Here is a 16683-nt window from a genome sequence, read left to right as displayed (position 1 = left end):
ACATAATGGCTCATTCGTCGCGCGAAAAATTCTTGCGGAATTAGAATTTGATAACCTGTTTGAACGACGCCGCCGAGTCGGCCGCGGCTCCCTCAGCCACCCTTATTGAAAGCCAGGCCCTTTCCCGGAATTATACCTAAACTGTCGGTTGTCACAAAGCGATTAAAGCCAGGTACGCGCGAAGGCAACCGGCAAAGTACATGATCGGTTTTGTAACGGGTTGGCAACAATATTACGTATATACTGCAGTCGGTCGTCATTCCGTTTCTCGGGACTCAAGGTGCTATTTCCACAGCGCACCGGCACGCCACGTGCTATCCGGGTGGCGGTCAACCCGATCTTTGACGGAGACACCCGACGCTCTCCGAGTCCCGTTGCGTAGGTTGTTTCTCATTTAGCGAAGTCTGACGTGAATCATCGTTAAACACTACGAATTTTTTCTTTTTTCATTATTCCTATACATGGCACAATTTTAAAAAATCGATGGAGCAAATGACTAATTGTAAAATTGAAACGATTTAAATGTTACAAATTTCTAACCGTACCAAGCCCCCCTCCCTTCTTTCCAGTTCTCATTGATTCCTCAGCTTTGGATCACTCTGGACATAATCACGTGTCGATCGATTTGAATCTTGAATTTTTAAAGACAGGGCAGCGCACGTGAGTGAGTCGATCTGTCTCGTGCTGATATGACAAACGGCGAACTTTGTATTGCGTTGCGCTTCGTTGTTGCAAAGTGGTGTAATTACCTACGTATCATTTGGAAATGAAATTCAATATAGGTGTATGGAAAGACAGAGAAAGAGAGAGAAAAGAGCCAATCATTATCGCACGTGCCAAGGCTACAGACTTCGCGTGTATTTACATGATTCATGTTTTTTTTTTTTTTACCGAAATGGCTTCAAGCCTACACCATATCCTGTATTATAGTTTAGCGTCACGTTTCCACGCGTTTTTTCAACGTTTACCTCATTATTCATCTCCCCTTTCGACGAATCTGTCGTGCGGAAATTTCCTGCTTTGTTAATTATTTCCGGTTCATTGCAGTAATTGCTGTTTGGACGGAAATTTTTTGCTTGAACGGGTAATTGTTTTTGAAGGGATACGTTTAAAAATCCTCGTTTCTAGATTTGCACTGAAACGGGAGAACGAAATGAAATTAATAAAACTTGAGGAGAGTCTACAGGTGATACACACGCCTTCAAATCGTCGTCGACGAGACCGTCTAAATTAGCGGCATGTTGTAGGTGTATTTCAACGAGGTCTCGTTCTATTTCTGTAATTTTTTTTTTTTTATTTATTTTTACATTTCCGAAAATTTCGTCAGAATTGCACGTATGTAAAAATTCTGAGGAATTTCGTGGCATTAACGGAGCGAAAATTCACAGATTTATATGCTCACTTACCCGATTTGAATTTTTACACATGAACGCACCTTCGGTAACTTTGATTTATTTTTCAATTTCAATGAAACACATTATGCGGTATTGATTCATCGCATCTGCCTGACCATACCCATATCTCATATTCGTTTGGAAAATTTATTATTCAGAGTTTCAATATTCACGGTGTCGCAATGTTTCTTTTCGTCTTCTTTGATAATGCCTGCTTTCGTTTTATACACATGCATGTGAAGCAAGATGGTGCCTGATCGACCGAAAACTTAAAAAAAAAAACTTAATTAATAGCCGCAACAAAAATAAGCCAACCGTTGCCGGGGTTTCCTTGACTCAGTTTTTAATAACGAGTATAAGTTATCCGCGAATAAGCGCGCAAGGAGACGATTCTGCTATTAAACGCTCAGGGTTCGATGGGCGGAAATCCAAAAATAAATCATCTGCTACGTTCGATAATGTCTCGATGCTTACCCTCGCTGTTGTCACCAACTACGTATTTACGAAATTATTAATGAGGATGAAGTTAGTAACGTTACCGTAATGATCCATGTTTAAAAAAAAAAATCGTTACATCGCGCCTTTAGAAATGTCTGAAATTTGATAAACCATGATAAATAAAGTATACTGATATTTTCCAAAGCGAGCTCCTTGAAAGTTATTCTAAAATTACGCAATAACGAATTTTTCCACGATATTATTTCCTTACGTTAACGTTACTAACATCAGCCTCATCATTATTATCAATGTTTGCTTCTTCTTCTTTTTTTCTCCTTTGGACGTTCAATTATGGTTGTTGTTAATGACCGGAGATGGCGGCAATACATTGCAAACATCATCGTTATCAATTGTAAAACAGTACAAATACCTTCGATACGGCTCAGCTGCTTTCGGCATTGGCGACTCTGCAACAGTTGCGTAAATGAAATATATATATATATATATATACATATAGATATAGTTATGTACGATTGACGTCAATATAGTGTAATACTGTAGTGTCTACGTTATAACCTTATTGCCGACAAATTTTACTCCTAATTGTTTCACTAACGATAGATGATAATACTTCTCGCATGTGTCCCATTTGTGCAATCTGATCGTACCTCAATTCTGTCCAAATTATCGCCTCGTTTTGTAACCTTAAGACGAAATGTATATTTCCTGCTACAACAGTCTACCTCTGCAGTGTTTTTTTTAAATAAAAAACTGAAAAACGTACAATATTTATTGCTACATCTGCGGCGCGATTTAAAGACAAAATTGTTAATATTTTCTATCTATTATGCGACCATGTACGAATATTGTACACTTTACGCATGGCTATGTATTTGTATCATTTAGTATATATCGGTACATCGGCATATAAGATCCAATATCGACGATTCAATGGCCTCTGGCCAATAAATGTACCGAATGACCTTCGCTTCCGTTAAATGTTCAATTATTCTGGCTATAACGATAGTAGTTGTTAATATTATTATTAATATTGTCGTTGTTATTATTACTGCTATTTATTCGTTTTATACGTTGAGAACTATTTCTTCTTAAAACCGAATATATTACCCTAGTTAATGTATAAAACTCGTCTATTTTTATATTTTGTCCTGCCTTCAAGTCTGGGAATAGATTTGACGTTTGAAAAGTTTTTTTTAATTTCCTTTTCTTTCGTTAATTATTCTCATTCATCCCCCGTCCCTCCCCCCTAATTTATTCGACCACGAGACGTTCATTCTGTTCCTGGTTAGTCACAAGATTCGCCTGCAGCAATTGACAGCCACTGTTACTTGTACCAATGTCATGTTTGGTCGGTTGGCTCGCGGTAATTACTTGTTACATAATCTCGGTTTTTACCCAGCGTTTATACATAGATATACATTATACATACACCATATACCTATGAATACCACGGTATGGTGGATATAACGGTGTTATATGTATTATGTTGTCAAGGCGTGTGGTTAGTTGGAATCATTACACTTTTACAGCTTGATTTACCGAGTGTGTAAAAGAAACAATAATAATAATAATAATAATAATAATAATAATAATAATAATAATAATAATAATAATAATAATAATAATAATTTGTAAATAATGAAGAAAAAAACTAGAAAAAAGGAAATCGAAACAGGACAATTATTTAGTACAAAAGTATTCGAAGAAGACTTATAATATGCATACATTTTTGCGTAACAACTCTATTTCGAACAGATATTTCCTTCATCTTTCACTGCCCTTTTAAATTTGTATTCTATATATTTTTTCGATTTTGGAACAAAAAACAAAAAATGAAAAAATATAAAAATTCCATCGAACTCTCGTTCGCGCATCCTCGGTATACGTATAATTAATTATTATTAAAGCCTGGACTTTGTTCAATTGATTTAATTTGACTTCAACTTTGTACTTCTTGCGACGCTCATCATTGCGTTACGTAGTGTAAGTGACTCGTATATGCAATTTTCTTTGGGTATCAGAGTTAAAAAAAAAAAAAAATAATAAAAATGAAAACAAGAATCAAAATGATATTGGAAAATGGGACTGATGCATGATTATTGTTGGTACGAAGATTTGCGGCTATATTAGTCGCGTAAAATTATAACGTGCAAAAAAAATAAATAAATAACGCATTGTTCTTATTCTGTGTAATTGGCTAATTGTCAGCTTTTTTCCTCGTATTGATTAGTGGTAGTTGCAACAGCCACATCACAGACGTTACAAAGTTACGGGCCGCCTGAAAAGTCTGTCAAAATATAATAAAATATGTTTAATTAACTGGAATGATCGGTTGTTTGTATCTAATGAGTATTATTATCTTTCAGAAGCACTCTGTATTATTATACCGTATTTGAATAATAATGTCAAATAGCAAAGATAAATTATGGATGCATAAGAACAGTTTACAATTGTGAGGTAATTAAGTTCATTGCACATTGTCACCGATAGTGAGAATTTAAACGTTTCGAAATCCTTTTAGAGATTTGTTCAATAATTTAGGCACGAGGTTCATTTTTTTTCCCCCGAAATTTATTTCTTAATCAACGTTCGGAAATCGAATATATATGTACGTTATATATATCGGACAGAAAATCGTTTTAGTTTTCATAATTCACAAATTGGCAAAAATACATGCTTTATTAAACAATAAATTATAATTTAACTGAATATGAGTATTTTTCCCATTTATCAAAGCTGATTAAAATACTCGTTCGCTGATCATTATTGAAATGAAAAATACTCGACATTATTTTTTAACTGGGAAACAACTTGAAAAGAATTTTAGTTTCTGTAATATTACAGTATACGTTTTACTTCATTAGGTTTACCGAATTTCAGACGATCCTAAAGTTGCCAAATGTGCAAACGCCTTGTTACTGTTATTAATAACATTATCGAACTTCACCTCACGATGCGAAAGGATGATATTTTTATCCTCATACTGGCATTAAGACATTGCAATCTTCTTTACCGTACATCAATATGCGTTCGATCCGAGTGAACTGAGTAGACGAATCGTAAATTATGAATTCCGGGACGATTTTAACGCACGCAAATATATTTATACACATTGCGTATTGGTGTAAGGTACAAGGTATTCAGCTCTACATGCAAACGTGTGCGTGAATTTTCCAAAAATACAATAATTCTTACGTGCATGTTTGTGCAACCGTTGCCAAATACCTCGCAAGGCCAGCGTTGTGTAAATTACAACTTTTTTTTCACACTCATAATTTTTTTGATATCAATCGATGCCTTCGTATTCTAGTTTTTTTGTGTTTTAGTGTTTATTTTTTTCTTTTTTTTTTCTTTCAACTAAACGAATATCCTTTAATTTTACGTTGAAAAGAAATTGAAACACTTATCGTAAATGTGATAAATTGTTTCCATATTCTTTATCAACTATGTTTGTAAGAACATTATTTATCACAATTTAATGTACAACTTATCGCGGAATGCAACAGAGTATTGCAATAATACAATATCGCGTTATTTGCATTAATAATAGATCGAAGAGCGTAAATAACACATAGACACAACTTTCCGTCGTTAATGTATAAACTTCTTATCATTCCTCGTGCAATTCAGATACAATGAACAGGTGGAAAAGTTATTTTTATACCATTTACTGTTTGGCATGCAGGCGTTATTATATCGCATAATTGCAGAGCAACTCCTTGATTCAACAAGCCTGCACAGTGAAAAGATCATGATTAGCATCGATATATTACTTTCCATCTTGTATATTTCAAAATTAGTGGATCTAATATTACTTGCAAGTTTGCTTACAAGTGCATGCACCACTCGACAGAGATGAAAAGTGGTTCAATTTATTTCAGAGGTGTAATAACTAAAACTATTCTTGGCCAAGTTTCCGTTCTTGGTCTCAACCGAAATTGCTGCAGTCCAGATTATAACAGTTGAATAGATTTTTGAAAAACCCGAGAAATTTAGGCAAGAAATTTGAAGAGCGTTTAAAAATCTTATTAACAATCAAGTCGGCTATTGTCACCGATTTTCTTTTTGGGGAGAAAGTTTCGTTGAGGGTTGTAATACGATAGATTTTTAGATTTTATCTTCGCAACCACTCACCTAGAACTCTTGAAAAGTTTACGTCTTGTTGGACCTACGATTGTAAAGTCATTGAGTTCTATTGTCGAGTCTTACCCGCGGAGTACATCAGATCAGCAGTACAGAATGATTTACTTAATTATGCAATTTCCTTTCTGTTTCAGCTATGGTGGGGTCACGTCACGTAGTGGCGTTCATGCTTTTCTTGGGAATGGCTAATGCGTATGTCATGAGAACAAACATGTCTGTGGCCATCGTTGCTATGGTAAATCACACGGCGCTTCCACAGGACAATGATACCGAAACTGACGAGTGTGATGGGACGTACAACAGTTCTTCTTCCGTAAGTCGTACAGTTTTACTGAACGGTAATTCTTCTTAACTTTTAAGCTACAGAAGCACCAAGTCTTTCGAACAAAATCACATCTTGAACACCTCGATACACAATCCACTACTTTCTATGTGCAGCTAATAAACATGCAATAATGTACTTGTACAATTATTATCGGTTCGTACAAAACGCAAATTCATGATTCGAATATATGTATACATCGTTACATTGGTACAATGGCTGCTTAATTAATTTTTTCATTACTTATTCGTTGCAGACTTCATCCGACGGAGAATTTGTATGGAGTACAAGCTTACAAGGATATATCCTCAGTTCATTCTTCTATGGATACGTACTAACACAAATTCCCTTTGGTATTCTTGCAAAAAGATACGGAGCAAAGTACTTCCTCGGTATCGGTATGCTGATCAACTCTGTCTTTGGCTTGCTGGTACCAGTTGCCGCGCAGCAAAGTTATTGGTTACTGATTCTTGTGCGCTTCATTCAAGGCCTTGGAGAGGTAAGTACACATGGAAAAACTCTTATTGTCTCGATGCAAGTGGAAGGAATGCATGGGTTAAATTTTTTTCTTAACAATTTTTAAAGTCTTGAAAAGTTTTAATTGATATTTTTTTAGTACTGATTCAGGTTATCATTTTCGAATTTATAATTTAACCATATATCAGTGCCCTCACCTTTCTAATTATACCTACTCTAAAACAGTTTCGCAAGGATGTTCGCAATTCTCTGGTCAATTCTTTGCCATGTATCTGACGTGCGGTATGTTATTAACCAACTGCAGAGCCGGATCACGACGTACAGCAGCAATGGTGATCGCATAAATACAGAACATCAAAGTATCGGGGTTTAATATAAATAATTACAAGTGCGAGCCTTGTTCTTTTCATTGAAGAATCTAAAATAATTATTGACAACAACGCACACGTTAGCAAGTTTGCTGATACTTGCTAGTCTTCAGTTTCAGAATAACAATTTCATATCATATAAAGTACAAAACTGTTTAGATAACAATTGCTCGGCTAGCAATAACAATTATTATTATTATTAGTTTTATTTTTATTATGAATTTGTTGAATTACTTGAAATCTTTTGAATTTTCGTCCACCTGCCAACTTTTATTCTCATTCTAATTATTGTTGCATTACGGAGTAGTAAGCCTTGTTAGATATGATTAATAAAGTTGATAAAGCCACTGGCTGTGTGTACTATCACACTACACCAATTAGAATTGGTAAAAGGCTTCCAAGTGATAAAATCAATCAAATGAAACACCTATTCAAACCTCTCAGATGTCCTATTCATCCGTTCATTCGTTCATTCATTCATTCATTCATTCAGTCATTGGGTAAGCTTAGAGCTGCTCACTACTTTGTCAGTTGGGTTCCCGATTACGGAGATTAATGAAGTAATCAAAATTAATTAATTGATTAATACCATTAGCGATAGACTAAAGGATAAATACTTGTTGAGTGTGAACGCATTTTGACACTTCGGGTATATTTCCTCCCCCTAGGAATGGATTATCCCTATTACAGGGTCCTATCGTGCCTTGTACGCACGCATTGCTGGCCAAGTGGATTCCACCTAACGAAAGGAGCAGGATGGGAGCGTTCGTCTATGCCGGTAAGCTCGTTCGGATCATTTTGCACTAATGTACCAGAGGTTCTTCTCAGAGACAGGCTGTGTGTCCCCACAACGGTGTATTTTTTTCTCTTCCCTGTGATCCGGACAGTACCAAACTTGTTTACATCACTTTCATACCTCATTTTCGCTTCTTAGATAATGTTTTATTTATTTTATTAATATTAGAATGATTTAACTATCGCTCATTATCATCCCATCTCTAATTACTTCGTTATATGAAATAATCTTTATTCTTCTTCAATTAATTAGGCGCTCAGTTTGGAACTGTTGTCTCTATGCCCCTGAGTGGTCTACTTTCTGAATACGGATTTAGCGGAGGATGGCCGTCGATATTCTACGTTTTTGGACTAGTTGGTACCATCTGGAGTATCGCTTTCATTTTCACCGTCTATGAAGATCCTGAGTGTCATCCGAGTATTGCAGAGGATGAAAAGAAGTACATCCTCAGTTCAGTGTGGGGAAGTGCTGGTGTATCTGTTAGTGTCATTGAAAATTACTTATATATTTGTTCACAATTCAATCAATGCATGATAAACATTGCAATTAAATTGTCATACAATATCGTTCTTATTTTACAGTCACCGCCTGTTCCATGGAAATCTATCTTGACGTCGCTGCCATTCTGGGCTATTTTGATAGCTCACATGGGTCAAAATTACGGTTACGAAACACTGATGACTGAATTACCGACTTTCATGAAGCAAATTCTTCATTTCGACATCAAGTCGGTACGTAATATTGTTTTTGGGTTTTCTTGAAATTTTTCAAGAATGGATCCATTGCCAAGTCTCTGAAATATATTGATTTTTATCTATCAATTACAAACCATGATGAATTCTTGTTTTAGAATGGTACAGTATCCGCACTCCCATACTTGGCAATGTGGATCTTCTCCATGCTGATCTCGCACGTTGCCGACTGGATGATTTCTAACAATATCTGCTCTCACCAAGTGACGCGTAAAATTTTGAACACGATTGGTCAATTTGGGCCTGCGATTGCTTTAGTAGCCGCCTCCTACACTGGATGCAATCCTACGCTTACTGTTGCAATTTTAACCATCGGTGTAGGACTCAATGGTGGTATATACTCTGGCTTTAAGGTCAACCATCTCGACATATCGCCAAGATTTGCAGGAATCCTCATGTCATTCACCAATTGTCTTGCCAATCTTGCTGGGCTCCTAGCCCCCATGACTGCAGGATACATAATTGAATCGAAGGTAAATTACATTTCTTTCATCATACAATTGTATCTATGTTACATTTAAATGGGAAAAAGTATAGCAAACTTGCTGTGGATACTACCTAATCGCTAACTTTTAACGTTTGACAGTAAAATTTCGCATATTTATCCAAAATCTACAGATGACAAAATAAGAATTTCTTAATCGATTTTCAAATACAGAAAACGAGTTGTTTCAATTTTGTTTTCTATTCCACCATTCAAATTGTATCTTGTGATAGGAGTCTACCCATTAATATCGTATTATAACAATGAAAAGTTTTATAACTGTCTTATGAACATTGGTGAGTCAATAATTAGACTGAATTAAAAATCTCTTTGTTAAACTTTTTTTTTCAGCCAACGCAAGCGCAATGGAGGATTGTGTTTGTGATATCTGCAGTTGTGTACATTGCTTGCGGAACGTTCTACCTTCTATTCGCGTCAGGAGTGAGACAACCGTGGGATAATCCCGAGAAAGATAAGCCAAAGAGAGTCAAGAAAGATATCGAAGGAGCACAAGCTTTAAACGAAACTCGGCACTGACCCATTGCTATTGAATTTAACGTCGGTCATAAGAGCCATGCTCTCCTTAAATGAGTTTTTAAATTACCCTGGCTTCAACAATTCATTCCCTCCAGACTGTTACGGAAAATTCGAAGGAATACAAGCGACGATTGTGCATCTAAGTTCAATTTACAGATGGATATATGTTGTTCTAGAACATGTGACGTAACCATGAGTGGAGCTTAGTCTTCCCTGTATTTATAAAGCCAGAAGTGTTTGTGCCGATTATACATCGATTTGGCGCAGTTTGTCCGGTAGGCAACGTATGTATTAATGATTATCGACTTGTGTGTTAAAAGTGATGAGAATGATAAACGTATAATACATATGATGAATGGAAAAAAATTTAAATAGAGAGATAGAGTGAGAGAGAGTGAAAGAGATAGAGAGAGAGAGAGGAAGACAGTGTGACAATGACAGAGAGAGCGTGAGAGAAAGCATGTCTCCTAGGTGGACATATACATGTACGCATACTTTACGAAGCTACATCATGTAGCTTACATACGTATTTTATCGTATAATGGTTTATAAATTGTTCATACACACTTCACCGCGTTATTATACGATTTGTAAATTATATTTCTAAAAGATTATTAGGATTACTATTTGAAGTACTCAGTGCCATAATATTTATTATCTCTATTCAGTTGTATATTTTGCTGTTCGTACGAATAATAATAATTTGCTTCTACAGTAATACTGATTAAAATGACAGTTGATTTCATATCATGGAAATTGTAACGGTTATTGTTATATATTTTTCATCACACAAATATTTCCGATATCTTATCTTATTCTATGAATAAATTTTTTATTCGACTTGAAGTTTTTTTTTTTCTTTTTACTCCATAGAACACGAATTATAATAGTATGTGAAAGAAGTCTTATTACAGAATTTACCAACTTGATTTGTAGTGTCGGGCGACAACTTTTAGAGTGCTCATATTCAGGACGTCACTCAAAACTCTTAATATACCGATGGTATTATACTTGGTTTTAGTATTCGTTCTTCATTCGACCGTGTTTACTAATTCTTAATTATTGCATTGAGCACTTCATTCAAAACGTACAGTACGTATATAACCATAATAATATTGTCAGATTAATGTTTGAGATTGTCAAGAGCATAAAGTTACAAATTAGGTTTATCACAAGAATGTCAATTCTAAAACACGATTCATTTACGTATGATAATACTCTTACAACAGAATGTCATATTCACGAAAATTATTGTGACTGGTTCTTCATACTAATTTATTTGATGAAATTATTCTTTTAAATGAATCTTGTTCTAGAAAAACCGTCGCTGAGATGTGAAAGCCATTTGGCAGAAATATATTTTTCTATTCATATCGAAAGTTAAAGCCTACCACTATTTTTAAATCTTGGCACAAAGCTTACACTTCAGTCTGATGAACAATTGGCTTGATAAACAGGGTGAAACAAAATGGTTAAAACGTCTTTTGAATTATCATGCAAACCTCGTTTTAGTTATATGACGAAAAAATGTGTACTCTGGTTTGCTTCAATCTAAGATAAATATTTTATTCGGAATTACTGACTATACTAGTTGAGAAATTGTGAAAAAATCATATTCATTTCTATCTGTTGGATATTATACGAGGTACAAGTAGAAATATTTTTTCAGATTTATACAAGGTAAATTATTATGATTTTTGTATTGTATATGTACATCTAAATTCTGTAATAATTCAATCTCAACAAGTATTAGTTAATGTATTTTTCGGCCGTTACATAAAATGTCCAAAAAATCGTACAAGTTTACAGATACCAGTTGTAAAGTATAAGAACGCTTAGAAGTATCCTAACAATTTATTAATTGACATAAATTTTATAGTTAAATATTTTTTGAATTAAATCTGAAATTTTGGATAAACCAATTTCATCCGACGTCTAGGCACCAGTATTAGGGTAGAACGCCGCATGTTCGCCACTCTTTATTATTTTATTCTTATTGCCAATCACTATAATATCTAAGAGAATCATTTCACAAGGATGGTTCGGTCGATTTATGTTGACGAACTATTGAAAATTATCTAATTTATTTACTCACTTCAAAGCCACCATTAACTTGTATCGTTCTGTAACTATATTATTAGTTTTGATTCAAACATATTTATTATTTTTCATTCGACGCTTGAATTCAAAATTGATTTTGAACTTGATGAATTTTTATCAAGATGTCGCATATTTAGACCACAAACGAAGCTTGCAAAGAAATAAACATATTTCGAATACCACAGCTTCGTAAAAGCAAAGAATTGGTCCAACGGCGCCAATATTTAAATTTTCCATGCACAATAAGCGACAAAAATTGGTTTATATACATAAATCGATATATTTATACATATAAGTATTGTGGATGCTTATGTGTAGGTTTGTGATAAGTTAGGTATTAGGATAACACTACTTTTAACTAGTTATTTATACTTATGAAAGATAATTACCTCTGTTATACTAAAGAGAATTTTTATAGAAAAACAAAAACGATTGATTGATGCATAGAATTTTTTTTTTTCTATTTGTAACGAAAGTTTTTCGACTCGCACCAACTCTGCGACAGATAATCGAGAAAAAATGTGATTATTTTTATACCTACGATTTCAGCATCGACTTATATCGAAAGATGTATGTGACTATACTGTTTCGTACTTGATAGTTAAAGGGTTTGTAAATAAAAATCTTGGGGTGATGAAAGAAGATATTTTATAAATATTTAAATATATTTCATAATTTATGTATGTCCTAGATACAGCAGTGTGTGCCTTGATCAATCACTATTTATCTGAGTTACCCACAATCTGCATAGCAAGATTTTCACATACATTATTGCATATATTGCAGATCATGCTACCTGTCAAATATGGCTTTACAGAAACAAACTTCGTTACAATGTAGCAGTACATTCACGTAGATATGTAAATGTAATTTCGCTCACATTTTTACATGTAATTTACCGAATATACAGGAAATATTCAGGAATTGTAACAATATCTAATTTAAAATTATGATGTTAATGATTAACTTTACTACTTTGGCCTTAATGGTACTACGTCCTTCAAACATAATTGAAAACCATGCAGCTGGTAATGCACTTGGAGCAGATTGATTCTTAGCTGTTAAATAATAAATAGAGTCCGGTTAGTTTACTAGTCTTCGCCAAAATACAATATGGCCGTAAATATTAATTATAATTTGACGATGGATACATACAATGAATTTTTTTTTTCAACTCAGATTTTATACTCAAATACAGTGTTATTTATTCATTACTGGACGCGAGAGCCAGGTGGAAGAGAGTGCCACTTATGTGGGCACCAGGTGAAACTGTTGCGTCAGTCGTACTCGGTGTTTAGCAATAAATAAATAACCGTGTATGTATATCTTTACGAACCGAACAAAAAGTCACTACGCATTTCCAATACTTTTTCTGTTTTTCGCATTTTGATGATTTTGTTTGATTTTTGATGTATGCGGAAATATTCGAATCCACTGAATTCGATTTTCTTGCATAATCTGTTACTGGAATCCGGACCTTCTCACATGAGAATCTTGAGTATAGTTATAACTGCTCAGTGTATCGTTCAGAATCTTGCTACGGGACTTTAAACAAGTGCACTTCTTTTGATAATAATTTATATGTACGTATTGCATACCTTAATAAATAGCTGAAGGCAATGTAAATTTTTTTTAAATCAATCAAAGTGAAGCTTTGAATAAATATGTTGGATTAAAAATCATTACAATTGTAAACATGATACATATGATTTTTAATCCGTTGACATTTGCTAGGAAAACGAACGTGATGACAAAATTACAGTACTAAATAAAATTTCATTTGTTACAGTCAGTTCTACATTTATTTATCCTCAATATCTCTGCAATAATCGCTACAGCCAATATTTGTATCAACTATATAGATAGATACATCAATATACAACAATATAGATACATCCGTTTAATTCTTATTTCCATGAACCTCTGGGAATTAGTTTATTCTGCAAAAGATAGAAACTCATCTTTTTATTGTAGCTCGGTAATTTTACAAAATTATATGAATTGTGATATTTGTAAAACCATGAATTATACAATATTTCACTCGTTATTGAACATTTTTCGTGTTATGAGTATTTAAAAAAAAAACGTTAAAATTTATTGATTCCGCGGATTGATAAATATGCAGTTTATGTTGGTCTTATCAAAACTTACGCACAGTTCTCACAAGTAGCAGTTTTTGAGTGACAGCAGATCAAACCTCTCATTTTATTTATATTCAAGTATATTTATTTTATTTTCTTATTTATTCTTTCGTGCGAAATTAGTTTTACATTCACATTACCATAGACATTATACTAGATCAATAATTTAAGTATAAATATAAACTCAAAATTATTGGGGAAGCAGTATATTCATTCGATACTAACGGTCGGCACTATGTACTAATGGTTAAATTTATATCGTTAAAAATGAGATACTGTCTATTTATGGCAATAATTATGCTATCACTGTAGACCCAGATTCGTTCTATTTCATTCCTCCTGCTCATTCCGGTCATTCCTCCATATCTTGGGCCTTGTTGGCCTTTAGCCACTCATCAACGCCAGGTGGTTTGTAATTACCGCTTATTGGCTGATTGTTAATACCCTCCTGACGAAGATACTGAGCTATTCTAGCTTCAGGACTGAAAGAGGTCGGTGCAGAATCGTAGGCTAAAGTTTGAGAATACACAGAGTTTTGCAATTAATATTTTACCCCGTAATAATTTCGCCCCCGGAAAGTTTTCCTGTGGCGACTCCATTTTTTAATACTATTAAAAAAACTTACTGGATACGATCAACGCGTGCACCCACAATGAGATTGAGATGAAGAACAGAGACCAACCAATAATTCCCCCTAATTCTCCGTCCGGTGCGTTCATTTCTGCGAATGTCTGACAAAAACTTATTCTGTATAAACTTTTCTTCTCTTCTATAGATAATTTTCGCCAATCACCGCGCTCTTTTTCTCTTAACGCCTTGAACAAAACATAGATATGCACAATAGAGTCCTAAATAAATCAGTGTATTGCCTTATTAGGTCAACTTCACGTACGAAAGATTGCCGATGCAGTTAACGAAATTATAAATTCACGAATCTATCTACGAAAGGTGTGTTATTAAAATAAGAGGGAGAAAAAAAATTATTTTCTAACATACGATTGTTTATGTAACGGTTCGATTCAAAATCTGCGAAAATGGAGTTCATGAATCCGAATACCCATTCGTCGTCAGAGTACGATATTGTATTTAGATTTAGTACAAAATTGTACAGTTTTACCGCAAAGTGAAACAGTTACCAAAACATCGGGAGTTGATTTTTTGAAACGTATTGCAGGAAATGGAAAGTCTGTACGATCAATGTACGAATAATCGCCGTTAAATCCGAATCCAACCACTTCTCGGTTGCCAATTCTAGATTTGTTGTATATTGTGGCTTTCGGTACATGTGCTTGTAAGATTTCACTTCGGCGGCCTAACAGAAGAAAACCATCAGACACAGGATTCAGTAGTCGGCACCTCATTGTCAGCATTGCTTCATCAGGCTCCCTTCTATCTGTGTCAATTGAATTGTCATCATAGGTAAAAATAACGAATTTCATAAGTAATTTCAAGGGGTTTGGTATTGGCGACACAAGATCTGGAAGAATACTCACAGAAACTGCAGTCTTGTCATAACATAAGGTCGATATCAATTGGAAATTGACAGCGGAATAATAACGTCAAATAACAAAGTGTACTGAAGTTGTATGAATTTCAAAACAAATAAATAGGGAGGAAGAGACACTTCACGTAATTCGGATAATCCGGAACATACACATGTATTGAGGTCTGGGGATTGAAAGTGCATTTTGGGTAATTTAAGAAACGGTGATTGTATGGAAAACTTCGTACAGGAAGTTCGGTTTTTATTTTATCATGTTAATGACATACAGCGTGGAGAATACGGTAGAGAGAATAACTATTTTGAATACACACATGCATTCAACAGTCAAATACACCTGCGTATTTTGGTCATGTAACACTTCAGTCGCCGAAATGTATCAACTATACTTATTTGTATCTAAAACAATAAAATCATTATCTGAACCAAACGCAAATGCAAACTTTTGTTCAATCTTTTGATAGTGTACTCGTGACTGGAAGAAGTAAAGAGTAGAAATGAAAGAATGTGAAGTGAACTCAGTGCCGTTGACTGAGGAATATAACGACAGTTCCCCTAAAAGGCTTTGGTGTGACAACCGAAAATCGTCGTGCGCTTTCACCCCCTGAGATGTTGCAACGGTAGAGTTGAGATCTTATTGAAGAACATCAGAGAGTTACCGATTTCGACATGATGCTGGCTGCATTCATCTTCCGAGTAACACAGTCTTCGCAATCGTAAGCCCAGGCCGGCGATACAATAAATTAATAAGAACAAATTACTTCCGAAATTTGTAGCAAAACAGTGATTTAATTGAAGTATAGGTACTCGAAAGAAGAATGTATACGTAGTTCGGAAAATAATGAGAGATCAGTTGTAATAATGATGCAGACACCAAAAAGTATCCATGTACATGCGGTCCATGTACTATATTAATACGTATGATCCATTTACGATTCATACGTGATGCATACTGTGAATTTTATAATTTTTCGGGAGACAAACTAGATTATCTACAATAATACGTCTATAATATGAAAATAGATGGATTATTCATTTCGATATGGGATTCTATTCGACACGCGCTCGATGTACTCGATAAGATTACTATTCATAATTATTGCGAGGACTTATCGTTTACTCTCTCAATCTTGAATTTTCGTAGGCATAGAATGGAAACGCTGTTTAAGATAAAAACGCAGGTTCACGTTTTTACCTGTAACTTTTGAT

General features: G+C 34.5%; 2 protein-coding genes across 3 annotated transcripts in view; one reads left to right on the top strand and one right to left on the bottom strand.

Moving 5' to 3' along the window:
- The window catches only part of Picot (putative inorganic phosphate cotransporter protein picot), a 40640-nt gene extending 27020 nt beyond the window's left edge, over window positions 1-13620 (top strand). For both annotated transcript variants that reach the window (XM_046630035.2, XM_046630034.2), the window contains exons 2-8: window positions 6131-6309; window positions 6575-6817; window positions 7854-7941; window positions 8212-8438; window positions 8541-8690; window positions 8810-9184; window positions 9547-13620. In XM_046630035.2, the coding sequence (XP_046485991.1) occupies window positions 6131-6309; window positions 6575-6817; window positions 7854-7941; window positions 8212-8438; window positions 8541-8690; window positions 8810-9184; window positions 9547-9732 (1448 nt within the window). In that variant the 3' untranslated portion in view covers window positions 9733-13620. The remainder of the gene's footprint in view (window positions 1-6130; window positions 6310-6574; window positions 6818-7853; window positions 7942-8211; window positions 8439-8540; window positions 8691-8809; window positions 9185-9546) is intronic.
- Window positions 13621-13892: 272 nt separating this feature from the next.
- On the bottom strand, window positions 13893-15343 carry LOC138190298 (cytochrome c oxidase subunit 4 isoform 1, mitochondrial-like). Its single transcript, XM_069136130.1, has 3 exons — window positions 15110-15343; window positions 14599-14788; window positions 13893-14483 (listed from the first exon to the last, which is right to left on the bottom strand). The coding sequence occupies exons 1-3, from the start codon at window positions 15341-15343 to the stop codon at window positions 14326-14328; spliced, it is 582 nt and encodes a 193-aa protein (XP_068992231.1). The 3' UTR covers window positions 13893-14325.
- Window positions 15344-16683: the final 1340 nt, after the last annotated feature.

The sequence above is a fragment of the Neodiprion pinetum genome, chromosome 5 (assembly GCF_021155775.2).
Source record: "Neodiprion pinetum isolate iyNeoPine1 chromosome 5, iyNeoPine1.2, whole genome shotgun sequence".
NCBI lineage: Eukaryota > Metazoa > Arthropoda > Insecta > Hymenoptera > Diprionidae > Neodiprion > Neodiprion pinetum.
Note: the sequence above shows the minus strand (reverse complement) of the source record. Positions and strands in the feature narration are given on the sequence as shown.

Coding starts and splice junctions, on each gene's coding strand:
- LOC138190298 (XM_069136130.1), bottom strand. CDS start 15,343: ATGCTGACAATGAGGTGCCGACTACTGAATCCTGTGTCTGATGGTTTT. Junction 14,789..15,109: donor AATCAACTCCCGATGTTTTG/GTAACTGTTTCA, acceptor GTTTTGTTCAAG/GCGTTAAGAGAAAAAGAGCG. Junction 14,484..14,598: donor GCACGCGTTGATCGTATCCA/GTAAGTTTTTTT, acceptor CTCAAACTTTAG/CCTACGATTCTGCACCGACC.